Source organism: Arvicanthis niloticus, chromosome 14, assembly GCF_011762505.2.
Source record: "Arvicanthis niloticus isolate mArvNil1 chromosome 14, mArvNil1.pat.X, whole genome shotgun sequence".
Classification (NCBI taxonomy): domain Eukaryota; kingdom Metazoa; phylum Chordata; class Mammalia; order Rodentia; family Muridae; genus Arvicanthis; species Arvicanthis niloticus.
The window spans coordinates 18,585,001-18,612,497 of record NC_047671.1 but is presented as its reverse complement, the minus strand read 5'-3'; the positions used below and the strand labels follow the sequence as shown (position 1 = coordinate 18,612,497).

At 41.8% G+C, this 27,497-nt stretch overlaps 1 protein-coding gene across 2 annotated transcripts in view; it reads left to right on the top strand.

The window, feature by feature from the left end:
- The window catches only part of Mbd2 (methyl-CpG binding domain protein 2), a 61,254-nt gene that overhangs the window by 28,763 nt on the left and 4,994 nt on the right, over positions 1 to 27,497 (top strand). The window contains exons 5-6 of one of the 2 annotated variants that reach the window (XR_013103630.1): positions 21,943 to 22,033; positions 23,176 to 23,265. Coding sequence is in view for 1 of the 2 variants with exons in the window: in XM_034518050.2 (XP_034373941.1) it covers positions 21,943 to 22,033; positions 23,176 to 23,353 (269 nt within the window). In the remaining variant the exon portion in view is untranslated. Of the gene's footprint in view, positions 1 to 21,942; positions 22,034 to 23,175; positions 23,354 to 27,497 lie in introns of those variants that run through there. The other variant, XM_034518050.2, reaches the window with a different exon arrangement.

Here is a 27,497-nt window from a genome sequence, read left to right as displayed (position 1 = left end):
ACTGCACCGTGCTGGATGTGTTCTTGGCTGTAGAGATCAGTAACATGGAGATTTAAACCAGACAGGAACAGAATGGTACCTACTCATTCTTTGCTTTGTGGAATAGTTTTGAGTTTTCTCTCTGTTATGGTTTATGGAATTATTCTAAAATGAAAAGCGTGTGTCTCTTCTCCTCTGACATTTGTCAGAGAATTTTAGCATAAATCTAACACAATCTTTTGATGGTTTACTCTTTCTTTAGCTGGTGCAGACAAGTGGTATTATAATTATTTAGCAGGTTACTTCTTCAGACATGCATGCTTTTCCAATTGTTCTCATGTAACCTGATAATACTTGAGGATTTTTTTTGATCACACCAAGATAGTTGTCTTTTACTCTTCATTATCTTCAACCTAACAGCTGAAGTAACATTTGAATGCTGTATCATTAATATGAAGGTAATAAGGGGGTCATTTCTATAATTGTGTCATCTAAACAGTTTAGATACACATTTGTTAATAAAATACTGGTTTTAATTGTATTTTGGCACATATATGGCAGATCAACCATTGTTGAATAGATGGTTGATGAAAATACATGAAGACAAAAATGATTCTGATTGGCTATTTATTTTTTAGATCCAGTAAAGTAAGTTATCACTATAAATTAATTATTACTCAGTATGGCAAAGTTATTTTTATTAGGTAGTGAATAAGTTAGACAATGAGATTTGTATTTCTAAGGTTCCCATAGGTAACATGTTTTTATTCTTTAAATATACCCTTCTCTTTTATTAAGGTATTAAAGTTAGTGGTATAAGCATTGAACCTTAGGCCTAGAATCAGAATTAACTTTTTGGAATTTAATTCAGGTTCCACCGTCAGTAGGTTTGAAGTTATTGATGAGAAAAAAAAAATGAGCAGTTTTGTTTTTATAGAACAAGCATTTTATGCCCAGGTCATTATAGACTTGTTCAATATGAGTTCTGTAAACTATAAATTACAAATTTATATGGATTGACTCCTTTAAATGCTCTATCTTTAAATATGTAACCTATTATATTTAAAGAGGGCATTAAAACAGAATTTAATATAACACATAGTTATTTCTGCATAAATGAAGATTACAAAGTAGAAATGGAATGCACTGTCCCCGGATGGTAGTCCTGGACTGTGTTGCCCTGCAGTAGGGTAAGCAGCTGTTGGTTTTGTGTAGCAGCTACATGCTTGCTTTGTCCTTTCATTAGGTTGAAAAGATGGAGTGACTCTCTTATCAGATTGTGACTCCCTGTGGGGAGGTCCTTGTGGTGCTCATTTAACTAGTTATAAAGACACATTCAAGGGGGCTGGAGAGATGGCTCAGCAGTTAGGAGTACTTAAAGCTCTTCTGAGTTCAATTCCCAGCAACCACATGGTGGCTCACAACCATCTGTAATGGGATCTTATGCACTCTTCTGGTGTGTGTCTGAAGACAGCTACAGTGTACTCCTATACACAAAAACAAATGAATAGTTCTTTAAAAAAAACAAAGACATATTCAAGTTTTTAAAATTGAGTTCTGATTGTGATAAGAATCTTTTCCTAGTTAGTTCTCTGACTAGGAAAGGTATGTGAATAAGTCACAATTTTGAGTCTTATTTCTTTAATATGGATGCATTGGCAACAGACAAGTAGAAACAGAACAAGTAGAAAGTTAGTTAGAAATGAAGTGTGTGGGGTCTTGTATCTTGTTGTTGGTTTGTGGGTGTCTCTCTCTGTGTTATTTATTTATTTATTTATTTATTTATTTATTTATTTTTACAGTCCTAGGGTACACATTTATGTACTCAACCATTGACTATATCACTAACCCCAAAATAAGGTTTTTAGCTGGAAATAATAGAAGCTGAAAGTAGATCGTGATGTTTGTTTGTTTGTTTGTTTTTCAAGACAGGGTTTCTCTATGTAGCCCTTGGCTGTCCTGGAACTCACTCTGTAGACCAGGCTGGCCTCGAACTTAGAAATCTGCCTGCCTCTGCCTCCCAAGTGCTGGGATTAAAGGCGTGCGCCACCACTGCCCGGCGATCCTGTTGTTGAAGAGTCCTTAAATGCTGATCTTTAGAAGTTTAAAATATCTTTATCATTTGTGTTCTATATAAGAGAAACAAATTTGGGGTAGATGAACACACTTTCTTTTATCTAATGCAATCTCAATTACTTTTTACCATTTAAAATACTTCCTGTTAGTATTTTAGGACATTTTGAAGAGCACAGTAGTGATTATACATTTGTGTATTTTAAAACATTTCCTGTAACCCTGTACACATTTTTGGGTTTTATTTGCTATGTTGCTATAATATGTAAGTTGACTATACTGTATGCTGTGCTAATAACTGTAAGTTATTATTGCTTATGGTTTTCCTAGCTATAATCCCAGTTTAAGATAGTGTTCAGAGAGGTTTTGTACATGTTAAGTCTCTTCTATATGTTACAATGGTTTCCTGGGCTAAATTCTCAGAAATATAATTAACATGAACTTACAATTTTGATACATACCATCAAATTGATTTCCACAGAGTTGTAGCAAATGAAAAGACTACCCATCAGCACGATAAGCACTTCAGTTCATTTGTCTTCTGTGGCATTGCATGTTACTTATAAAGGTGTTTCCTTTATTTATTTATTTATTTATTTAAATTTAAGTTTATTTGAGTACGTGTAAGTTGACTACACGGAGGCATCTGTGTGTGCCTTTGCAAGAGAACTTAGAAGGTTTTGGCTGTGGTGTTGGTTGTCACTGCCCTGAGCTGAGCTTGATGAGCCGTCCTGAGGCCTAAGCATAAGTCTGACTTTCTCAGAGACCTCACTGAGTAGACTTGTTCACCTGCCTCTGCAGTCACTCTAGAAACTGGCTTTTTCCCCAGAGCATTTCCATGCATTCGAATCACGTGTTAGGAACACGTTACCTGTATGCCTCTTTAGTGTTTAGTCTCTGCCTTCTCTTCAGCTAAGCTTTTGTATGGTGTCTGTATATTTGCAATTTACTTGTTACTCAATTTATTTTCATCTACAAAATAAGGCTTTTACTTGCTCTGCCACTGAATAAAATAAAAAGTAAAGGAGCTTTTATTCTGCCACTGAAGCTGCTCTTGCCATGCTTACTGAAGATGCTTGTTAAGTTAAAAGGACAAAACATTCTCTTCAAGTTACCTCCTGATCTACTCTAGTCTTAGGTGAAGTTAGCATTCCTGCCTCTGTCTACTGTGTGTCAGGAGGGTGGGGTCCTTGTCAGTGTTTGCCTTGTCTCACTCTGTTCCTGCAGTCCTGAGCGAGCTTTAGACTGTTGGGCTCCCAGGCGACACTGTGCACCTTCGGCTGTGAGTCCTCCATGGATGGTTCTTTTCTTCCCATGGTTCTCAACTCATATGTTACCAGTTCTCAGGACGGCATCTTTTCCGGGCTTCACTTGTTTGGTTCAGTCCACATGGAAGTATCCCAGACGCCTGAGTCAGCTTGTTAGACTCTGTACTGTCAAACAGGCTGGTTCCTGTTTGTGCTCATTTCATTAAAATGGCACTGTTCACCTTGCTGGGGGTGGGGGTGGCGGGCCAGAAACCTGAGCATTGTGCTGCGTTTGCATCTTAACCCCAAACCTTCCTGTGGGCTGAGTCTTCCTGGCCTCACCCTAACACTCCCCTTTGACAAATCCTTTGTCAATTTTATTTTATCATCTTATCACAGCACACCAGGAAGCTTTCAGCAGTGCACTGCTTAGTGAGTCACTTTACAACAAAACAGAACAGGGTTTCTCTACAATTGTGTTTATGGCCTCTTCAGGAAAAGAGGCCTGAGCGAAGGAACACTTGTGCACACTGTCCTAGTGGGAGACTTGTGCACACTGTCCTAGTGGGAGACTTGTGCACACTGTCCTAGTGGGAGACTTGTGCACACTGTCCTAGTGGGAGACTTGTGCACACTGTCCTAGTGGGAGACTTGTGCACACTGTCCTAGTGGGAGACAGTCTTCTGCTACTCAGCAAGAAAATGGAGTTTGAAAGGCTGAGATGAAAATCAGGAAGTTAGGGTTTTGCAAAAAAACCCTCTTGGCTGAGCCGTGGCGGTGCACACCTTTGATCGCCAGCACTCTAGAGCCAGAGGATGGCTCTCTGGGAGTTTGAAGCCAGCCTGGGCTACACAGTGAGTCCAGGACGGCCAGGGCTGTGTAGAATGGCCCTGTCTGAAAAGACAAAAGCAAGATCCACAAACAAAATGAACTTCTTAGTACTAAACACATTTGTCTACATTGTAGTCTCACTTAGTTAAAACGAACAAACCTAAACAATAAGACGCCGCACAGAACAGAGCAGTAGCACTGAAGCACAGGTAGAAATAGCACGGCCCCTCCTCCCGTGCCCTGTGGTGCTGAGGTGAAGGTAAACCAACAGCAAACCTCTCCCCGTTGTTCCCACACCACGGAGTTCCCATTTTGTCTCCCTGCTTTCTGCCTTGCTTCCTTCAACTCATTCCTCATACTCATCTTAGTTAAGGTTTCTGTTGCAGTGATAAAAACCAAACCAAACCACCCATGACTGAAATTTCATCTTCCACTCCCATAACATTGTTCATCACTGAAGGAAGTCAGAGCAGGAACACAAATCACAGGAACCTGAAGGCAGGAACTGATGCAGAGGCAGGAGCTGATGCAGTGGCAGGAGTTGATGCAGGAGCAGGGGCTGAGGCAGAGGCAGGAGCTGGTGCAGAGGCAGGGGCTGGTGCAGAGGTAGGAGCTGATGCAGAGGCAGGAGCTGATGCAGAGGCAGGAGCTGATGCAGAGGCAGGAGTTGATGCAGGAGCAGGGGCTGAGGCAGAGGCAGGAGCTGGTGCAGAGGCAGGGGCTGGTGCAGAGGTAGGAGCTGATGCAGAGGCAGGAGCTGATGCAGGGTCAGGGGCTGGTGCAGGAGCAGGGGCTGATGCAGAGGCAGGAGCTGATGCAGAGGCAGGAGCTGGTGCAGGAGCAGGGGCTGATGCAGAGGCAGGAGCTGGTGCAGGAGCAGGAGCTGGTGCAGGAGCATGGGCTGATGCAGGGTCAGGGGCTGATGCAGAGGCAGGGGCCGATGCAGAGGCTGTGGAGGAGCTTGCTCCCATGGCTTACTCAGCCTGCTTTCTTGTATAACTCCGGACCACCTGCTCAGGGATGCCTCTGTTCATAGTGGGCTGGACCCTCCCACATCAGCCATTAACCAAGAAAGGCTCGGCAGACTTGACCACAGCTCAGCCTTGTAGAGGCACTTGTCAATTGAGAGTCAGTCCCTCTTCCCAAATGACTCTAGCTTGGGCAAATTGACAGGACACCAACCAGGACAAGTTCCTCTGTCATGAAGATGGAAGGAGTCTCTGCTCAAGCCCTGAGGCTGCATGTTAGTGTTCAGGGTAAAGTTAAAGCACCTTAGCACCTTAACATGACTTAATGCTATGTTCTCTCCACCTTTGGAGGCAGAGTTGCCTGGGCCTGATGGTTAACAGATGACGTTAAGCTTCTGATGCCTGTGTCTACCCCACGGTTGTAGGTGTAGTCACTTGTGTGGGCCGAACCCAGGTTTTCATGCATGCTGGTGAAGCATTCTGCCAACTGATTGAGCTCCTAAGCCACCCAAAGCTATTTCCTCCAAATTACTTTTATTTATTGATGAAATAAATCAATGACTAATCACTATAAGTTAGTTCTTAATTATAAAATAAATTAAAATTAATATATTGCCATAAATAAGTTATTGATGAATTAAATTGGGGTGCATGTTCCATAGAGTTTGTGGGGGGTCAAAGGATGACTTGCAGGAGTAGCCTGTCTCCTTCCACCACGGTTGAACTTCAGTCCCTGGATTTGAAAGCAAATGCCTCTACCTGCTGGGCTCTCCCCAGAGCTCCTCTTGATTTTCCTTCGTTTTCCCCACTCTGGCCTTCTTTTGTCCTACACTCAAGTGACACTGAGACTTGGTTTCCAGCTTTCTGCATGAGTGCGCTGCTCTCTCCTCTCACATTCTATACCTTACTCATGGTTTTCACATTTTCTTTCCAACCTTTAACTGGCTAGTTTAGACTGGGTCCAGGACTCTACATTTTTTTTTCTGTTCTAAAAGCCTGTGTTTCAAGTCTGGATTTGGAGACCCGCCTGACTTCCTTTGGTTTTGATTGCTGCCACAGTTTCCATGTCAGTTATCCATGTGTATTTTGAATTAATTGCATGGAATTCTTTTATTTTTTTCACGTAATAATCATTTACTGAGACATTAATATGGGCTCGGCCCTTTCCTAAATAATGGGGATATTGCAGTGGACACGACAGTATCCCTGCTGTCCTGGAGCCGACCACCTAGTGTGACAGAGTGAGGTAGAAAAATGCTTACATATTATACAATGTTGTGAGTAAGTGCAGTGAAAAGCAGGAGCAGGAGAGGACATGGTGTTTAGAAGAGGACCGGAGAGGGCGGCTCAGCACGGAAGAGCACTTGCTTTTCTTTCAGACGACCAGCATTCAATTCCCAGTAGTCACTCGGCAGCTCGTGACCATTAGTAACTGCAGTTTAAGGGGACCCAGTTCCCTCCTCTGGCCTCAGAGGGCACCAGGCATAGAAGTGGCGATCGAGCATGCATGCAGGCAACATACCCATACACATTAAAGAAAAAGTAGAGGAATAGAGAACATTCTAGGCTAAGCTTGGATATTATAAGCCGTATAAAGATTGGCTTATGGCAGGAATATCCTTGTGGGAACTGTGATAGGCTATTAGGATATAATTGATAAGGCCGTGAGATAATTGATGAGACGGACGGACTGAGATCAGCTGCTCTGTGGGGTCTTTAAAAGAGCTGAAAGACTAATGCCACCAGTAAGAATATGGAAACACCAAAGAGTCACTCAGTATTTGTAATAAATAATGAAACAGGAAGCTGGATATTAGATATTAATAATCTTTATAATCATTGGAGGTCTGGATAGTAAAAGAGGATGGTTGGGACCCAAGAGGGAGAGCCAGTACAGAAATATTAACTTCCTGTTCTTCATGGAGGCAAGAGTTAGCGTTGGAACATTGTCCGTACATTGAAAATGAAGATATTTATCACTGCCTCACTTACCCCTACAGTGTATCTCCAGTTCCTTATAGGACATGACAACTCAGCTGAGGGTGACCAGGACTTTTTCTCCAGTGTTGGGGAGTGAACCTCAGGGCTTTGCACTTGCTAGGTCAGTGACCCACCATGGAGCAAAACGCCCAGCCCTACGCCATGATCACATTAACAGGATTTCTCTAAAGCACTGAAATATAGATAAACAATATTAGGAGTGACATAAGATGTTCCACACCAAGAGCTGCTTGGGCCCATTGACTCTCATTTCTGTTCCCAGACACCATGTTTTTTGTTCCTGCTCTTCTCTTTATGGTTAGCCCCGTGTTTAACAGTAAAGCACTTGACAGCGGGTGCCTTCATGATTAATCCTATATGTATATATTACTATTTTCTCACAGATAACGTTTATTTGTTTCGCCTTTATTTTGTGAATAATTTTAAGACATACATAGTTTTGGATTGAATAGTAATGGCCACAAATTATAATCATAATAATGTAATAAATTGAATCGCAAAAACAGATCCCTGACTTAAATATTTTAGACTGATATACTTAAGCACTAGGTCCGTTATCATATTGTTGATAATAGCTTCTGATGGAAATGTCGCCATGGTATGTTCATCTGCTAGATAGCATCCCAGGACAGAATAAAACACTAATAAATGGGATTTATTGTAGTTGTTAAAATGTGTTAAAATGTGTAATATGATTTATAATATTACAAGATAATGGATAAGAAGAATTTAAAAATGTATCAAACCAAAAGTCAAGTTTTTTTGTATGAATGTGAAGAAGATTCTAGAATGGGTCAGGATAACCTACAAGTGTGACATCACAGTCAGTTTCTGTTCTGTGTCTAAATTATCTATGTATATTTATCTGTTCTCATTTTTAACAAACGTGAAACTACATTTTACAGCTTATTACAGGTTCTTTAGTTTTTCTTTTAACGATTAAAGAACCTAAATCCAGACCTTCAATTATTACTTTAAATGTTCTAGAATTATTTCCAATATTCTTTTTTTCTTTTTACATTTTGTGGGAAAATATTTTTATATTTTTGACCAGTTTTAAGAACACAAGGCCATACATAGTATATTTGCAAAATAGTTAGAAATAATAAAGAGTTTAAAAGTCAACTATGCTAGACTCCTGGGAGCTCTCATGGTTACTTCTGTGTGCTGTTGTTTGCACTCTTCCAGGTGTAGACTGATGCTGCTTGCTCCCTCTGCTGCTCTGCCGGCTGCATCACAATGTGAGGGACACAGTTGTCCTAGTTAATAGCCATGTTTTGTCTTTAGGACCACAGCATTCACGGGCAAGCCACATACCGCAGTGGTAGGCTAGACTTTCTACATAACTATAATCTTGAGAGCAAGCCACATACTGCAGTGGTAGGCTAGACGTTCTACATAACTATAATCTTGAGAACATCTGCCACGTCCCTACTGATAATGTTTTCTGTTTCTTGTTGGGTTTTTTGGAGTTGTCCTTGCCTCTGCTGAGGCTGTGTTAGTTCCTGAGATTTGCTGTGCAGCTGGAGCCCTTGGCTTGCCTCTGCTGAGTTGGTTTCTGCATCCCCATCTTTATCTGAGGATGCTCCTTCTTCAGTTAGTAATTAAGCCTCCAGGAGCTTGTCAAAATATATGGTGAAAGATGAAGTTTTTGAAAACTTGCATATTAGAACTGACTGTATTTTATTTGGACATATTAATTTTTCTGCTGGTGTCTAGAAAAAAATTTCCTTTCCTTGGCTTTGCTTCCCTGTCTCCGCCTTCAGGGTTTCTGGTGAAAAGGCCAGCATGTGCTCTCACAGCCTGCCTGCTTTTCTGACTGTTTTGTATATGATGTTAAGGAATTCATTCAAAAAGTATATATACATATGTCAGACATATGTATTTTATATGTGAGAGTTGGAGAGATGGCCACAGACTGGCATGGCCCTGCATCCCTGTGATCCTAGCACTCAGCATGCTGATGCAGGAGATAGAGAATCTAAGACCAGGTTGGGCTGTATGCTAAGACTCTTCCTGTTTCCAATGCAAAACAAAGAGGAATGCCCAGTGCGTTTCTCAGGTCTTTTCACTCAGCCTGGGCATGTAGAGACAGATGCTTTCTGCCCTTTGTTGGGGAACATTTCTTCAGTCTTTCAGAATTTCCTTCTCTCTTGAATCCCTTAAGGTTTTAATCTACGTGGAAGTTGGCTTCTCTGACTTTTCTCTGATTTGCCCATGTTTGTGCCTTTACAGTCTTCATTTTGTCGTTCCTTTCCTTTTCTTTTACTGGTGGTTCTTATGTTGCTTCAAGGGAATGCTCTACCATGTACTAAGTTCCGGTTTAAACCAGAGTGGAGCTCTTGGGCCATAGAGCGCATGTGTGTTGAGCTGTATAAGACGCCACTGAGCAGTTTTCTTGGTGGCTGTATACACACCTACACATCCATCAGAAGGGTGCAGTTCATGGCAAGTTTGTTGGCACTTGGTGTGAGTCCTCAGAATTGTAAATATTTCAGTGTATATTGAGTGGTAATTTTTATGGTTCTAACACACATTTTCTTGGTGAGTAGTGGCACTAATAACCAATTTTGTGGTCTGACCATCTGGACAATACTTTCTGATTCAGTACTTCTTCAAGGCTTCTAATTTGTTTATTACTTATTATTGTGTGTAGATTTAGGGATTGAATTTAGGTCACTATTAGCTTGGTAGCAAGCAATGAGCTATCTCATTGACACCTCTACAAGTTTTTATTCATCACTATAATAGATGATTATTGATTCAAAGAGTTCTTTATACATATTTGGATATAAACCCTAATATTTGCTTCAAGTTTGTAGATTATCCTCTTATTCTCTTAAGATCTTCTTTTGAAAAATATGTGCTCATATTTTTAAGAAACTTTTTGGTGAGCTGAGACTAACAAGGTAAGAGACCTTCTGCATGCCGATGATACCCTGTCTTCCATCTGGTAGCTGTTACACAGTGTTTATTTGTTAAGCTCCAGTCACCAATTTTTCTTCTTAAGACCTGTTTGTTTATGTGATAGTTATCAGTGTCATCCTTTGGGCTATCTTCTGAAAGCTGGCATTACATTTAGATCTACCATCCACCAAGAACTGGCCTTGTGTTTGATATAAAGTAGATTTATGTCTCAGTGTAAGGACATCCAACTGACATAACATGATGGACGATTTGCCTATTGCTCTGCTTTGCCAGCCTTGCTGTAGAGGAAACGCTTACATAGGTGGACAAGGGCTGTGGAGCTCGGGTTTCTCCACTGTGCCTCCGAGTGTTTCATGGGGATCAGCTTCCTAAGACTCTTGATACACAGCAGCAAGCTGTGGAGTCCTGCTGCTCTGGGTCAAGATGATCTTTGTCTTGTTCTTCCTTCTACTCTTCCTCTTTTTCCTTCTGTACTGTGAGTTAAACCTGGTGGGAACAGCACTTAGGACACGTTAGCACTGTGGATGAGGGTCTCCTTTCATACACAACTTAGGATGAGTCCAGTCTTTCAGACATGTCATGACTATATGGTGCCGTGTGTATGTAGACTGTAGTCTTCTTGGCAAAATTCAGAGAATAACTGTAGCAAGTCGTTATTATTCTTTGATCTTTATTGACCCTGACATTTCTTTTCATTTTTGTTCCAAAGTCTGTTTTTAGACCAAATTGTTATTGTTATTAAGCTTTAACATGAGACCCCCCCCCAACAGACATATATAACAAAGACAAACAGACAGATATATATACATTTGCAGCTACATAAATAAAGCTTCACTTTGTACCATAAGTTTCTCATCATTATCTACTCCCTTTTTCCTGGGACACCATGAGAAAATATGGGGTGGCTTATGTTTGTCTTTCAGTCTTTGCAGGTCATGGTGTTTAAGTTGCCTTAGCTGGCTATAACTAGGCAGCTCAGATGTTAAATGGAACTGATTTTTTAATTTTATTTATTTTTTTAAGATTTATTTATTTATTTTATGTATATGAGTACACTGTTACTGTCTTGAGACACACTGGAAGAGGGTGTTAGATCCCATTACAGATGGTTGTGAGCCACCATGTGGTTGCTGGGAATTGAACTCAGGCCTCTGGAAGAGCAGTCAGTGCTCTCAACCACTGAGCCATCTCTCCAGCACCTGGACCTGATTTTAAATAGAGCAATTTGACTGTAAATCCCACTGGACAGTGAATTCCTTCTAGATAGAAGCATCATTTGCCCACATAAGCCTAATTTAACATCCTATGTGTTTAGCTTTTCAAAAGTCAGTAAATGAAAGTGCACCTTATCTGGGTTTTGCTTTAGTCTATAAGTTTGTGACAAGACCTTTTTATTTTTTTTCTCCTTTATTTTGTTGGATGGAAACTCAAGAGTTTTGTAGGTTCAAGACAAGCATTCTATCACCAAACTACTTAAGCAGTCCTGGAGTATTCTACCTTTGAGTTAAACACTCAGTCCTGGAAGGTGTTCTACTAGTGAACCACGTACTCAGTCCCGAAGAATAGTCTACTACTAAGCTACACTCCTAGTTTCAGGTTTCTTTATTCTCTGATCATACTCAGTAAATGCCTTATAAAATGAGCTTATATAAATGAATTTTATAAGTAACATTATTTAAAAATTCTGAGCAAGTTGCTAAAAATTTGTAATATCAAAAAACTTCCTTATAGTTTTCAATGTTTCGATAATCTGTGATAAAAGTAACAATCATTAGTGTTTGTTTGTACTACTGAAAATACGTTTAAGAGAGAATTTTCCTAAAATAATACATATGTTTAATGCTGCATCAGGATAAAATACGTTAGCTGCCAAACTAGCCCTCTTTCCATGGATCTTTGCATGCCCCTGTGTAACAGCATCTGGGCTGTATTGCATGTTGCTATGTGAGCAACTGTGTGGTAACATCATATGCTTGACCAAGTTAAAGATTACAGGCTAAAACTATTAAAAAGGGAAGAGTTTTTTGTTTTTAATAACTTGTTTCCTCTATTTGATAAAGCATTAGCACTTTTCTCCTCATGTACTGTGAAATTTATATTTCCTGGGGATTTTGGTATTTTATTGGAATACAACTTACAGTCTTTTTTTTTTCCCCTTTGAAAATGGGGTTTTAATGCGCTGGTTACAGAGCAGCGAATACTGGAGCATGCAGACAACATCCTAAAGGCAGACTTTTCTAAGTCCCCTGACAGCAGGTAAAGATGATAGTGGAGTTGGGCAGAGGCATCTTGAGACAAGAATTTCATTTAGAATTACAAGGTTCTGTGATCTCAAGCCAAGCCAGTGCTAATACAATAGCAGGGAGAGCAAAGCCTGGATTAGGAAGAAAGGAAAGAATGTCAGGTCAGGACAGAAGACCTTCTCTTGGGGAGTAAAGAGGCGGTTTGAGAGAGCAGAGGCGTGGATGAGGATGTGTTTCCGGTACTCTCAGTTCAAGTGAGCTTCTACCCTTAAGGGAAGGAGCCCAGGGAGTGGAAGTGAGATGAGGTGAACCGGGCAGTGGTCGAGGCAGCAGAAGGACCAGGGCAGACCAGGGCAGGGTGTAGAGTGGGCTTGGCACAGGAGCAGGACACTGCAGGTCTCAGTGCCAGGCACCTCCAGTGAGCCTGGGACCAAGGCGTGCAGGCTCATGACTTATGCGCTAACATCTAGCTCACGATGTTGAAAGTAAGCAGAAAGAAATAGTTTTCAGATAGTTTTAAAAGTCCTTGCTGAGTTTTATTCCTGAAGTTTAGCATGTTTCTGAGTGTTGAGTTAATTTTTATTCCAATGGAGAATGTATTTTCAAAAGGGAAAATGCATTTTCAGATGTTCTATGAGGGTCAAAATAAGTTTCACTCTTTTGCATGGCTGGATTTGAAGGGATGCTCTCCTGTGCGCTTTTAGTTATAGGAACCCAGGCTACTGATGGCTGTACACTAAAGATTAAGAATTTGTGTGTTCAAGACCAGCTTGTGTGTTGTGCTTTGTTACTATGTCTGTACTTGAGCACTGATAGAAGTCACCGATGGAATCTGGCCTTCACAGTAGTCTGTGAGACAGCTCTGCAGTACCATGCTCTGATGTGCTGTGGGTTGAGAGCTCCTTCTAAGATCTGCGTGTCTGTCTGCATTCTGGTAGATGTGTCATAGCTTTAAATGTTTCAGACATTTTGAACTCTACATCTTATAAAATAAATAATCTTAGAATGGTTCTATCTTCTCAGAACATCACGTAATACAGTGTGTTTGAATTGTTAATAGTTAAAATTGCTCTTTCTAGCCATGATTTTAGTTAGAAATTGAATGAACTTCAATTTTTAAAAATATTTGTATTAAATGTTTTGTACACTATATTTTGATTATATTTTGTCTTCCCTCCTCAGAGTCCCCTCAGGTCCTCACCCCTAGTCACCCAACTTCATGTGTTCTCTCTCTCTCTCTCTCTCTCTCTCTCTTCCTCCCTCTCTCCTTTCCTCCCTCCCTCCCTCCCTCCCCCTCTCTCTGACAAAAGAAAAACACAAACCAAAAGAAAACAACCCTCAAAACAACAGGAAATAAAAACAAACACAAAAAATCCACAAGAAACACAAAAGATAAAATCTAAACAAATGAGCAAAAGACCACTAAGACAAAACCTTCCAAAATCAAGGAAAATGAACAAGAGGTCCACAAGCATCCTTCAGCTCTGTCCCGTTACTCACGCTGATGGGCTCCCTGATGTCTAGTTTTCTGGCAGTGCTCGAAGAGGCAGCCAGCTCAGGTGCTTATGTGGGTTTTACAGGCCCTGAAAGAGAGAGCTGGGGTGGGGGCTCCCTGCAGTGTTGGGGCTCCAGGCTGTTCTTGCTATCTCTGTTCTGAGATCTGGGTTCTCTTGTGGTAAATACTTTTCTGCTCTATGCTCTCTCTGGACCAGAAATTTTTATCCTAAACCAATTTGTTTCTTCCTCTTCCTCTGACACACAGGGATGTCTGGCTAGTTTCTACACTTTTACGTTGTTAGAAATGGCCTGGTGCTCGAAGCAGAAAAGGCTACCAAAGAGCCACCGTAACTGTCAGGAAGCCCGCTTGGAAAACCCTGCTGAAGACGCTTGTGTCTGGGGAGGGCCTCTCTGTTCAAACCTGTTGGTGACTTCAGCACACATCCCATCTCTTCCCCTGTCTCTCTTGCCTGCCATTCCAGACACAAGCCCAGCTCTCCTGAGGTTTGTCTGAGGGCTTTGCCTTCATCAGAGTAGAAACAGACAGACTAAAAATAACAAGAAATTACAGTTTGGGGACTCTTGGTTAAAAGCTGCCTATGCCATCCACTGGCCTTGAAAGAGAAAAGGACTCAGATCTTTTATAAGCTTTCGTTCATTTTGACCATTGCTAGGCTGCTAGGGGGGGGCACAGTACAGTGTTTATACTGCAATAACCAAGAAGTTTGCAAAGCAAAGCTCTGACCAGCCGCAAGTGTCTAACCAGGGCTTCCCAAGTCTGGGTGCTCCAACAGCTACCATGGTGTTTAGCAGCATGGTTAGTCTACAGCCCTTGGTGCCTATGGCACCATCCCATTTCTAACAACCAAAATATGTCTCTGCCTAATGCATATACCCTAGGCTTTCCCCTTTCTACTCACATGGCTCAGCTGTGCGTAGCCTTGGAAGGGGCCCCTTTTCAGTGTTCCTCCCAATGTGGAATTACAGGGAAGAAACCTCTTCTGCTATTTTAGCAAGGAACCTGATGTGTGTGTGTGTGTGTGTGTGTGTGTGTGTGTGTGTGTGTGTGTGTGTGTGTGTGGGGTGAGGGTTACTGCATAAGTCCAGACAGATTTTCTATTGTCTTTTTGAAAACTTGTGAGATGAGATTATGTTACAGCACACCACAAAGTGGGGCTGCCCACTCTATTCACCACTGCCCTATACCACCTTCCACCAGCTTTGTGCACACTTGCAGAAGGCCCTGTGTGCAGTGCAGGGACCCCTGTGCTTGGGGTAGCTCCTATAGAAGGAAGAGCCCTGGACCTGGCTTGAGGATGTGCTCTTGGTGCCTAGGAATTCTTTGTTGTTTTTAAAAAGGGGGCTGGCTTCCTGTTTTCATGTTTCTCTAGTCTCTCAGATGGTGTCTCTGGTACTGCTTCTGAAAGCATTTGCAATCGACACAGACCGAGTCCAAGTGGAAGGATGTTGGAGAGAGAGGGGGGGGGGGAGGGGGAGGGGGAGGGGGGAGGGGGGAGGGAGGAGGGGAAGGAGAAAGAGAAGATACTTGAAGTAGCAAGAAATCCTCTACAGAAAATTTGGGAGGGAAGGGCAGATGCTTAAGCACATGATAATTGTTAATGTCCTTCAAAATTAATTTTTGTCTTGTTCCTTTCTACCTTGAGATTTTTTTTTTAATGACAGACTGCTAGTCTTTGATCCACATTTGCTCTAAGGCATACTAGTGAACTCTATTTTGTAGTCTTGTACTGGATTTGTTCAGGTGTTTAGAAAACCTCATTAAGTTTCTATAACCATTTGTAATGGTTTTTATTGTTATATTTCATAGGGAAGGAAACTGATACTTATAGAGGAATAGCCACCAAACTCATAAGTTATTGGAAAACCAAGGCTTAGAATATAGGTTGGTCTGAGTCTCACTATGCCATTCAGAGTTAAGTATTTCTATCTTCCCAGGTGACTGTCTAGATGAGGTCCTGAGTAAATATGGAAGATATTTTTATGCCATGTGAATTTTCAACACTGTAAAGATACTAATAGTTTTCAAATTGGGTATAATTGTAGATATAAATAATGATGGTCTATTTGGCACAGATACTTTGAGCCATGGATATGAGAAATAGGTGTTGGTACAGGTAGTTTAGAACAGTATTCTTACAGAAGGAAACTGGAAGCTCTCAGTTACATGTGCTCAGGAAGCACCCTTTCTCTCCATTTGTTTCGTGAAATACTTGTTCATATACATTGTCAGCCTTGTGTTCCTGGAAATATTTTCTTAAAGGAATTGTCTCATTTTAAAATTTTCATCCTCTGAAAATTCTGTTGACTTAGATGATTGGCATTTGCAACTGGGCCTACCTAAGAAAGCTTATTTTCAGTCTATAATTAATACTTCAAAAATCACGTGAACTATCCAAAGAACAGTTTAATATCTCCCTGCGACTCTACACCAGTTTTAGCTAAAGGTATTGCTTACCGGTCCTCTTTATTCTGCAAACAGAGAGGGCAGACACCAGACATGACTTGCAGAGTATTTGTCTGTAGGTCCCATAAATGGATCCTATATTTTAAGTAGTTTCAGACTAGCTCAGTAGTTTTCTTAACGGGTAAAGATAGAGTAATCTGACATCCAAGATGGATGTCACGTTGAAGAGTCCAGGGCTTGTGCTGTCTGGTCCAGTGGAGAGAGTCATGCACTGCACACTCTCTCCTGCTGTGGTGTGGAGCAGCACTGGGTAGTTATCCTAACCTGATTTGTATTCTCACTCCCTGTTCAGCTGCCCCAGGCTTCAGTGTTTTTATCTGTAAATGTGAATTTATAGATGTTTTTCAAAATGGTGCAGCGAGCACTGACTAAATCTTATAACAAATCATTTGGCAGAGGGCTGGGCTTGTGGCTAGCTAAGTGGTCGGTGTCACTTGTTGCCATTGAGATCCCATGACTGAGTATATCTGTACTGCCTCAGCTGAACTTTGGACGAGCCCTTTCTCTACCCATAAACAGTCACTAGAGTTTTGACTACTTATTCTAGAGTGAAATAAAATGGGAGGGGAACACTATTGCCCTCTAGTTTGAGGTATGAGAATAACTTGTGCTTTTTCCGTCCCCAGGCATAGTTGGGGCTAAAGTGTGGTGTTGACAGCAGATCGCCCTCTTGGATACTGCCATTCTCACCACAACTCAAGCCAGGCTTCTTACGCACAGGGGAATCACCTGCAACAATAGTTACTGAAACAGTGCTATGGAGATGAAGTTGCTGAGGGTTTGGCTTTAGGACCTAGATCTGGAATAACCTACCCTGGCTGCTCTGTGTAAAACTAGTGAGCAGTGCTGGTTACTGCTCGCTGTTTCCTTGGGTAGACATTGCTCTCTATTTCTGTTTGCCTATAGGTCATTCCTGTACATTTTCTAGAGCTACCTCTTAAAATCCTTCTCTAATGTTGAGGTTAATATTTTTGTCAGCATGATTACAGTCTCTGGGGTCACCCTTGGTTTGTTTATTTTCACCAAACAGAGCTTCTTTGACAGTACATGAACACCCAGTACTCATCGAAATGCAGTGCATGGGATGGGTGTTCAAAGAATACTTACTGAGCTGGGCTTGCTTCTCGAATTACCTTTTCCTTGTAAACCCCCCTATATGCTGCAATCTGCACAGCTTTGGGACTCACCTATTTGGGGCAACCAGGACAAAATCAACAGACTTTTACAGAAAGGCTGGCATAAGGTGCGTGTGTGTGTGTACATGTGTGCACGTGTATACTCTGATGGAAACACCAGCAGCCTAGAAATTCAGTGTTTATCATATACATCTGAATGAGGAGGTGGGTTAGCTAATCTTGGTGTGTGTGTGTGTGTGTGTGTGTGTGTGTGTGTGTGTGTGTGTATAGGGGGATCTGTTTAGCAGTGTTAGGCTGCAGGCATCTGAACAGATGAAGCTCTGGTTGGTCCTTTCTGCAAACACTGTCAACATTGGTACTTGAACCAGTGGAAGGCCTTGCCATTCCCCTGCCCCTGCCCAGGGAAAGCCTTGACATTTCCAGGGATCTGAGATGCTGGAGTTGTTGACATGGTCATGCTCATGTCGGTGCTCATTCATTCAGGACTCATCTGCTCACCACATCTGACTTTCTCAAAGAGTACCAGTCTGTTGCGAGTATGAGTTATGCACTCGGAATGATGGAGGGGTATGATGATAAACATTCTAGCAACTCAGTTTCTGGAGCTCCAGAATTGCGTGCTTGTGACTTTTCTTGTGGTCCCTGTTTCTTCCTCATCTTCTTGATGCTCTTCAGAAGACAAACTAACCACAGTTCAAGCCAAACCAAACCTCAGCAGTTAAGAAGCAAAAACTCTACAGCTGGATTTTAAATTAGTTTTACTTTCAGTAAACTTACTTGGTGGCACATCTCACGAAAGCAATAGCTTTTGTACATACCATAATGTTTGCCCTTCTGGGAGGCCAGGGTAGGTAAAGTGCAGGCAGCTGTGCCTCACTAATGCTCAAATGTGTGTACCAAACCAAGAACAGAGAGAGAAGATGGCACAGTGAGACACAGACCTGGCCATGACTAAAATGCTTTCCCCAAAGATAGCATTGCCCATTGAGGACCATTTAGGTACTTTGGGGTTTTCCATGATGCTTACTCCCATCCGATGTTTCTCCAACAGCTAGTTGGTTTACTAGACAGGCCATTGCTGAGGCTGTTGGCAATAGAAGACAGTGTTCCTGTGGGAGCGTTCTGATTTCTTTCTAGTATTCTGGATGGTGATAAGAAGAGCTTAGAGACAGTTAGAGGATTTTGTTGGTAAGGATTAGAAACATATGTAGTAACCCAAGGTGATAGTGCATTGATTTTGGGACTTGATCCATGTTTTAAATCAATGTTTCTCTTAAGTATTATATTTATTGGACATTTGGTGTCAGAACAGGCAGCAAAACTGAATTTAGGACATAATTGAATTAGGCAGGTAAAATATCATTTTCATGTTAAGTAGCTGTGGTAAAATGGGCTCCTGTGATAGTGTTGTTGATGTGAAACAATGTAGATTCATTGGGGAAGAGAGTCTTCAGGAACAGTGATTTAATCTGGTTTTCTAGATCCTTTTGTGCACATATCTGTGGCGGGTTGCTTTGATTGTGTTAACTGATGTGGGACAATGCAGCTCATCGTGGGCAGCACCATTCCCTCGGCTTGGTGGGCCTGCACTATATTAAGAGTGGAGAAGGCAAGCTGAATCACATGGGTATACATGCATTCACCCCTCTCTGTTCTTCAGTGTGTGTGTGTGTGGGGGGGGGGGGGTCTGCCTTCTGTCTAACTGCTTCATGTCCCTGCCTTGACTCTTCCTGAAATGAGGGACTGTGACTTGGAATTATAGGCTAAATAACTCTCCCTTCAAGCTGCTTTTGCCAGTGAATTTATCACAGCACAGAGAGGAAGCTAGGCCACTTCACATTCAGAAAGACTTGCACTTGGTCTGTTATTGTCATTGGACATGAGCTGGCTGGGGAAGACTTCCAGATGGATGTAATCTAATCCTGGTAAACACCTGGGCCTCAAGAAGAACCTGATAAACATTTAGGCAAAAGACTTTCCCTCCTGTGTTCTTTTCCTAGGACAGAGTTGTAAACTGAGGCTAGTGAGAGCTGTCTGCAGTGGCAATGACTGACAAAAATCTACAGCTATGTACCCATGTTTCAATCTGATATTTTATATGATTGTCTTCTAACTCTTTGTATATTTTTCTTCTGATTAACAACTTTTAAAGTTAAACATTGAAGTTGATATGTTCAAAATCATCTTTTAATTCTGGAAATAGAGTTTTCATGTAAACTAGTGGCAATCATACCCACCCATAATCCCCATACTTTTAGGTTTTGGTACTTTTGTTTTGTTTTTACAAATTAAGTCATAGTATAAAGTCATTTCTTTCTCATGAGCTTGGTTCTAGGGCCACTTACTGATATCCAGACCCAAAAGATGCTGAAGCCTCCTGTGTAATTGTGCCATCGTATTATTCCACATCATCCTCTATCTTTTAGGTTATACCTAGGTTAGTTATAACATCTACTCTGATGTGACCACTATGTAAATTGTTACTGTTTGTTTAGAAAATTGCAAGATGTTTGCACATGTCTAATACATAGCAGTTTTCTGTAGCAAGCTGAACAATGAATATGAACTTGCAAAACAGTGGGATGCCTACATGTGTACATACATAGCCATGTATATAACATAAACACACATAACTTTGGGTTCTGCATCTATATTGTGTGTGTGTGACAACAACCTCAGCTGTTACCCTCATGAATACCATCCACCTTCTTTGAGACAGATTTTCTATCTTTATGGTCTGTCTCAGCAGTTAGGCTAAGCTGGCTGGCTTGGCAGCAAGCCCCAGGGATCTGGCTCTCTCTTCTGCCACAGTGCTGGGATTCCAGTCCTGTGCCCCCTGCCAGGACTGTGCCCCCTGCCTGGACTGTGCCCCCTGCCAGGACTGTGCCCCCTGCCTGGACTGTGCCCCCTGCTTGGGACTTTATTTTGACTTTTGGGATTGCTCAGGACCTTACTATTGCAAGGCAAGCACTTGACTGTCAGGCATTGTCCCAGCTCTGAATTCTGCATATATTAATTAGACATTTAACTGGATTTTATTTCCCTTCATTATTAAAAATAATAGCTGTGATATTCAAAACAAAGATAATATTTTACTACCAGGAAGTAAACAGAATGCAGAAAGGATTTCTCAGGATGCTTTGATAATCACCATACTTACACTGAGCTCTTAATTAACATACCTCCATCTTCCTAGTATTGATTGACCTACTTATATTGGCTACTTATTGATATTACTTTGCAGAAAGAGGTAATACATGTAACTATATTAGTTATATCTACTAAAGTCTTTGGAGTACTTTGTTGGAAATTATTCTTGGTGATAGGTTTGAGGTTATAAGTGCAACATACTATTATTCTGCCACAGGAGAATTATACTACCATATCTTCTTATGTGTCTGATGGCTGGTTATCTGATACTTTACACATTAAGCTCCACAGGGCTCTAAAAGTAGCTGAAACCTGCTGAAAGTAAGTACAGTAAGTTTATGACTACTGTATGGTAGGCGCTTGACCTGTGTCACCTCACTCTGCACAGCTGTCCTGTGTGGCAGCCATCACTCCCTCATCTGTAAAGGAGAATCAAAGCTTTGGAAGGGGTAAAACATGACCAAGGCTCTTTATGTCACAGACGCTAGCTCATGTGTCTTCCTCAAGCTCAGTTCTGTCGCTTCCCTGGTTACTCATTACAGATTGTCTCAGTACCACCTCTGCAACAGGTCCTCTTAGCTAGGATTAAAGGAAGGAGGAGAGTTCTAGAGAAGCCTTTGTTTTTCCTTGTCAACAGTAAATAAGATGTAGGTTATAAAGAAACAGGAGTAGAACCATTGTTGATTGTGCACCAGACAGAGATAGTGCATTGTAGGGACTCTGAGAAGATGCTGCATGAAGCACACACTCAGCGAGCCAGGATAGTTGTCTGGGAGAAAGAAAGACTGCATCTGAAAAGCACATAAAGTAAAAGTGTTCATTGCTGTTTGAGAGCTAAATGTACGCCTCTATAGCTCCCTGAGGCAGGAACCACTGAGTGAGTGAGTGATCCAGGGACTGTGCAACAGAGAGAAAGTGATTCATCACTGGTATTAAGATGCTTTGGAAAACTTTCTATCAACAGTAAATATAGTATTTACTCCCTAAAGTGTACTGAAAGGCTAAACATATAAATGTCTTAGAAAAACCATGTTTTCGTAAAGATATTGGTTATTATTTTTTCTTTCTTTGATAAATTTTAACATTGGGATTTTATGCTAAATAAATCTTTAAAAATTCAAATTATACCTTATGAGCAATTATGTATAATTTATAAAACACAACAGTCTATAATATTGAAGCAATTGAGTTTGGAAAATCAAAACACTTTTTGAGTAATGTCATCTGAAGGAGTTATCATGTGTTGTAAGAATTCTTGTTTGGCATTTTATCTAGCATGCTCTGAAGAAAGAGTCAGAGCGCGGTAGGATACGGTTGAACTGACGCCATTACTCAGCAGCATGCCAGCTGTGCTGCTCCCTTGTCTCAGAAGTGCATGTTAACAGTGGTGTTTTTGCCTTACAGCTTTTCTGGGAGAAGAGGCTACAAGGACTTAGCGCATCAGATGTAACAGAGCAAATTATAAAAACCATGGAGCTACCTAAAGGTCTTCAAGGTATCATCTACAATGAGTTAATAGATATTTGCTAAGTCCCTACTGTATACCAGGCACTGTACTTAGTGTGCATTTGTAATTGACTAATACTAGCAGGCCTTTGCTTTGGGGGACCATGTGCTTTGATGAATGGCTGATGCTATAAAGCGAGGGAAAACATGCATGGCAGACATGTGTCATAACAATACTTCTGGATACTATGTCAGCCTTAACTTTTCTTTGTCTTCTGTGTGAAATGTTTGGCTCTCAGCTAGCCTTGTGATCTTTAACCCATGTGCTGCTTCAGCACTGCCTGCAGATGAACAAAGGGGTTTCCATGTTTCTAGCTTACAGCAGCATCTCAGCCCAGCAATTTCTTTCTCTTTTTGCACTGAAATAACAACTTTAAGCTCTCCTGCTTTTCTATAGACTGCTGCTCTTATGTGGTTATACGTTCCTCAAGAGTTACAGCATTTTTCAAGTACTAGAATTTCAGCCCTTAATATTGACTTTGTGTGGATTTCTCAGAAATCTTCCACGTGTACAGTTGGGCGTTGTCTCATACTTGTGTGTTCTTAGCCATCATTGCTTTAATGACCTTTGGTTGGATCACTTCAGTTTTGCTGTGGCTAGAGCCCACAATTGTGAGGCTTTGCTTGGGTTACTGAGAGGAATCTGTCTCTGCTCATTTGAGAGTGATGACTAAGTTCTGGGCATGCCATGCTGCCACTGACCTTCCCTGATGTCTCGGAATATAGATGATAAGCCTAGATGATAAGAGACTGTTACTAAAAGCTAAATAGGAAGGAACAATCCAGATTATGTTAACAGATATGAGTATGGCATAGTGATCTTACAGGATCTTAAATTATATAAATAGTTGACCTTTTTTGAGAAAACGAACATAACGTTTCAAAAGTTTGGGCTTTAAGAAATATATTTTAAAGTTAAAGTTTTGTCTAAAGTCCTTAATTGTTTGGTCAGTGTCTCGTCTCAGTTCTTTGGCGTACAGTAGCTAGTGCATGGATGTGACTTGTTCTTTGCTGCTTTCGTGGGTTGACTTGTATGATCCTGAGCGAGCAGAAATGTACTGGCTATTTTGGGTAGTGGCAGTCCCACTCACTCAGGAGTCTCCTCTTAACAGCGTTGCTTTCTCCTTGCAGGAGTCGGTCCAGGTAGTAATGATGAGACCCTTCTATCTGCTGTGGCCAGTGCTTTGCATACAAGTTCTGCACCTATCACAGGACAGGTTTCTGCAGCTGTGGAAAAGAACCCCGCTGTTTGGCTCAACACATCTCAACCCCTCTGCAAAGCTTTCATTGTTACAGATGAAGACATTAGGTAAGCCATTTGAATGTAATGTTAAGTACCCCAGTTTTGCCTGTAGAGGATTTTTTTTAAGGAAAGCCATTAGTGCCACAGCTCATACAGCTGATCATCCTGTATTCAAAACTTAAAGCCGCTTTCAACACCTGAACCATTTTGAGGTCTGATATGACACCACAAGTGAATAGCCTGAAGCCATAAGACTTTGTCTCATGTGCTGAGCTATTAAAAATGCCGTGGAAATTACCTTCACACTGAGTGTAGAAAGAGTATGTGAAGCATCAGTGAATTTGTGTTCAGCCTGACGTCCCATAGACAAGACATCTTTGTATGCATACAAATCCCCCCAAAAGGGGAGACCCCTATCTATAAAGGATGAATTATGGGCTCATAGACAGGACATTTTTGTCTATATGCAAACAAATCCCCCTAAGACGGGGTGGGGGGCGGGTAGCCACTATCTATAAGGGATGAATTTGTCAGCCTTATCCATAGACAAGACGTCTTTGTTTGCATACAAATGCCCCCAAAACAGAGGGGGGAACCCCACCTATAAGGGATGAATCTGTCAGAGATCATCTTTTGAGTATTAGAGGTGTCTGGGTTAGCTTTATGCCAACTACTCACAGGTAGAGTCATCTATGAGGATGGACTCTGAATTGATCAGTTGCCACCATAAGATCAGGCTGTAGACAGGCCTGCAAGGGCAGTGACTGCTTAGCTCACTGTGGGCAGTGCCATCTCTGGGCTGGAGGTCCTGGGTGCTGTAAAAAAAGCAGAAGGAGCAAGCCATGAGGACGAGCCAGTAAGCAGCACCCTCCATGGCCTCTGCATCAGCTCCTGCCTCCAAACTCTTGCCACGCTTGATGAGTTCCAGCCCAGACGTCCTCTGATAGGAACTGTGATATGAAAATGTAAGCAAAATAAGCCTTGTTGTCCCCAAGTTGCTTTTGGTCATAATGTTTCACACAGCAATAGAACTAAGACAGAGCTTTTGTGAAATGCATGCAGTGTGATAAAGATCTTTGTAAGGAAAATACTCTTGAAGATAAGCTTTGTTTCGGAGTGACCATCACAGGCATGTTGTCACCTGATTAGTCATATTCTCAATGCAGCAGTCACAGTGTGTGCCTCTGGAGCCCATCTCTAATGAGCCCCTTTCATCCATGGGCCTTTTATGCAGTTTCTTTTTAGTTTTGGTTGCCTTTGTAGTGCTTGAAATTGAAACCCAGGCCTCTAGCATTCAAGGCAAGTATTCTATCCCCAAACCACACCATTAACCCCTTCACCATGTCTTTGTGATTCTTCCTGCATGCATTTGTCTGCAAACCAACCTTTCTTTAAAGAAGGTGACAGACAGCCTTGCTGCCTTAAGGCTCAGTTGCATTTTAAATTCAGTTTCCTTATCATGAGTTTATTCATTCACTCAAACTCAGTTTCTTTATATCTGCTTTGTTACATGTAAAGATTCAAAAGAGTTTGAGAGACACACCCACCTGTGAACACACTCATACATTCAGAGACACACCCATCTGTGAGCACACTCATACATTCAGAGACACACCCATCCGTGAGCACACTCATACATTCAGAGACACACCCATCCGTGAGCACACTCATACATTCAGAGACACACCCATCCGTGAGCACACTCATACATTCAGAGACACACCCATCCGTGAGCACACTCATACATTCAGAGACACCACCACAAGCATACAGACGTGAACACATGCATACACACGTGCATCCATGCATGCATATGTGTATACACACATACTCACACAGTACAGCAAGATAGGAAGCAACCGAGGAAAACAGAGTAAAGACGTTATCAGTCAGGAATAAGAGAGGACATAGGTACATCTATGAAGATCTTTCATTCTTTCTAAGGCTGGGCCACGGAGCAGGTGCTTAGCAATAACAGTGAAAGGAAAACACAGCTCAGACTGACAGCATCCTGAAGTATAAGCAAACCCTTATTTCAGAGAAGTAACACATTGAATCGTGAGATCACAAAGAAATTCCCTTCTGGCACTTTGGAACTTTGGCGCCATTACTTTGTAGGATGACGATGATACTTCAGTGCATGGCTTTGTCTTTGAAAACACGGCAGTTTGTATGTGTACTTCACTGTTTCTATTTGAATCGGAGTTTTCTTGGAGTACCATTCCTAGATGAAACCAGCAGATGGCAGTTTGAAAACATCCAATTTAAAATAGTTTTCTATTTGTTTTTGTTTTCATCTAAATCTATAAAGAGTTGATATGGAAATGTTTCTGAATGTATGAATCTAGCTAGATTTATAATTGGAAAGCCCTTCTCAGGCTCTGCAATAATCTCTTTTGAAAAGGTAGAAAGTTCAAGGTTGTATTCAGATGCTCTCCTTTCCTAGAATTTGCAGTCAACTTTATTTTTGAAGAATTTATAAAAAACAAAATATAAAAATCAAAGCAAGAGATGAGGTTGCTTTGTGGATCATTGTGACCTTGAGGAAGATAATCACCTGGGGGACGAAGCCGTTTCCTTCTTGGTATGAGCACAGGGACAGCGAACAGGATTTTCACGAGTCGCGTGGGTTTAGACTAGGGAACTGGGAATGCCAGTGGCTTGCTTCCACACTAGGCCTGTTGATAGAAGAGGAACGATCTCAAACCCAGCCCTGGTTCTGGGTTGATTGTCTCACAGACTGCTCATGTGATGGAGCTGGCATGGCAGGAGTTACCAGGCTGCATTGCTTGTTGAGTTGGCACAGGCTCACAAGGGATGCTGAGTGGAACCGCTGCTCTTCCTCTGACTGGAGCCGGCTTTGCTCCTGCAAAGCTTCGAACTAAAGATCTCATTCTTGCCCAGGGCCTGCTGATCCTCTCCGTTATTCTAGCCGTGGTGTATGTACTTCTTCCCAAGTGAGCCTTTGGCTAAACATTTCAGCATTAAGTTTATCTCTTCAACATACTTGATAATATTTTCACTCACGGGTGTCATTGTTTTCTGATACTTAGTGACATTCCCATAAACTGTAGCCTAAGTCGTTTACAAGCTTACAGTCTGTGGTTTGACAGCCTGGACTCTGCTTAGCCCCACTAGGCTGAAATCAGTGATCTCTGGATCATCTTACCTTCTGGAACATGGGAGTCTTTTTCTAAGTATAGACACTTGATAAGAAATTCACTGTGTGCTGCAGAGCTAAGACCCCTGCTTTATTCTTGACTGCTGAACAAGGGCTGTTCGATACTCTTGTGGTCCCCACTACTGACCTGTGGTCCCCACTACTGACCCACAGTCCCCACTACTGATCCGTGGTTCCCTCTACTGACCTGTGGTCCCCTCTACTGACCTACAGTCCCTCTACTGACCTGCAGTCCTCACTACTGACCTGTGGTCCCCACTACTGACCTGCAGTCCCCTCTACTCACCTGCAGTCTCCACTACTGACCTGCAGCCCCCTCTACTGACCTTCGGTCCTCTCTACTGACATGCAGTCCCCTCTACTGAACTGTGGTCCCCTCTACTGACCTGATGTCCCTACTACTGACCTGCAGTCCCCTCTACTGACCTACAGTCCCCACTACTGACCTACGGTCCCCACTGTTGACCTGAAGTCTCCTCTACTGACCTGCAGTCCCCAATACTGACCTGCAGTCCCCAATACTGACCTGCAGTCCCCACTTGGCTTCTCTGCACAATCTCACTTCTTACTGGTTAGGTTCACTAGAATCAGCTTCCTTGTGATTAAAGATTCTATGATTAGTAACCAATTATAGAACAATATTCCACCATATCTACCAATGTCATCCACTCTTCCTGGGGGAAGTTGTACAAGGAGTATATATTGGATGTGGGGGAGTCTTGGAGAACATCATAGAATTCTGTCTTCTCCAACAGCAAGCACATTTGTTGCATAAAGGCAAGAAATCATGTTCAAAGTAAAAGAGACTCATTGATAGACATTAGCGCTCAAGCTAGACATCTTTACAAGGTGCAGTGGGTCCCACCCTGCCTTCCTGATGGTCATTCCCAGCATCTGTGCTTCTCGTGATCTGACATAAGTGGTGAGCCTGCCAATGTGACTGATATGTGTCTTCTTCTGTACCCTGCTCTATTATATGGACAGGTGTTGAATGCCAGACTATAGAGATCAGAGGTCAGACTGACAGTG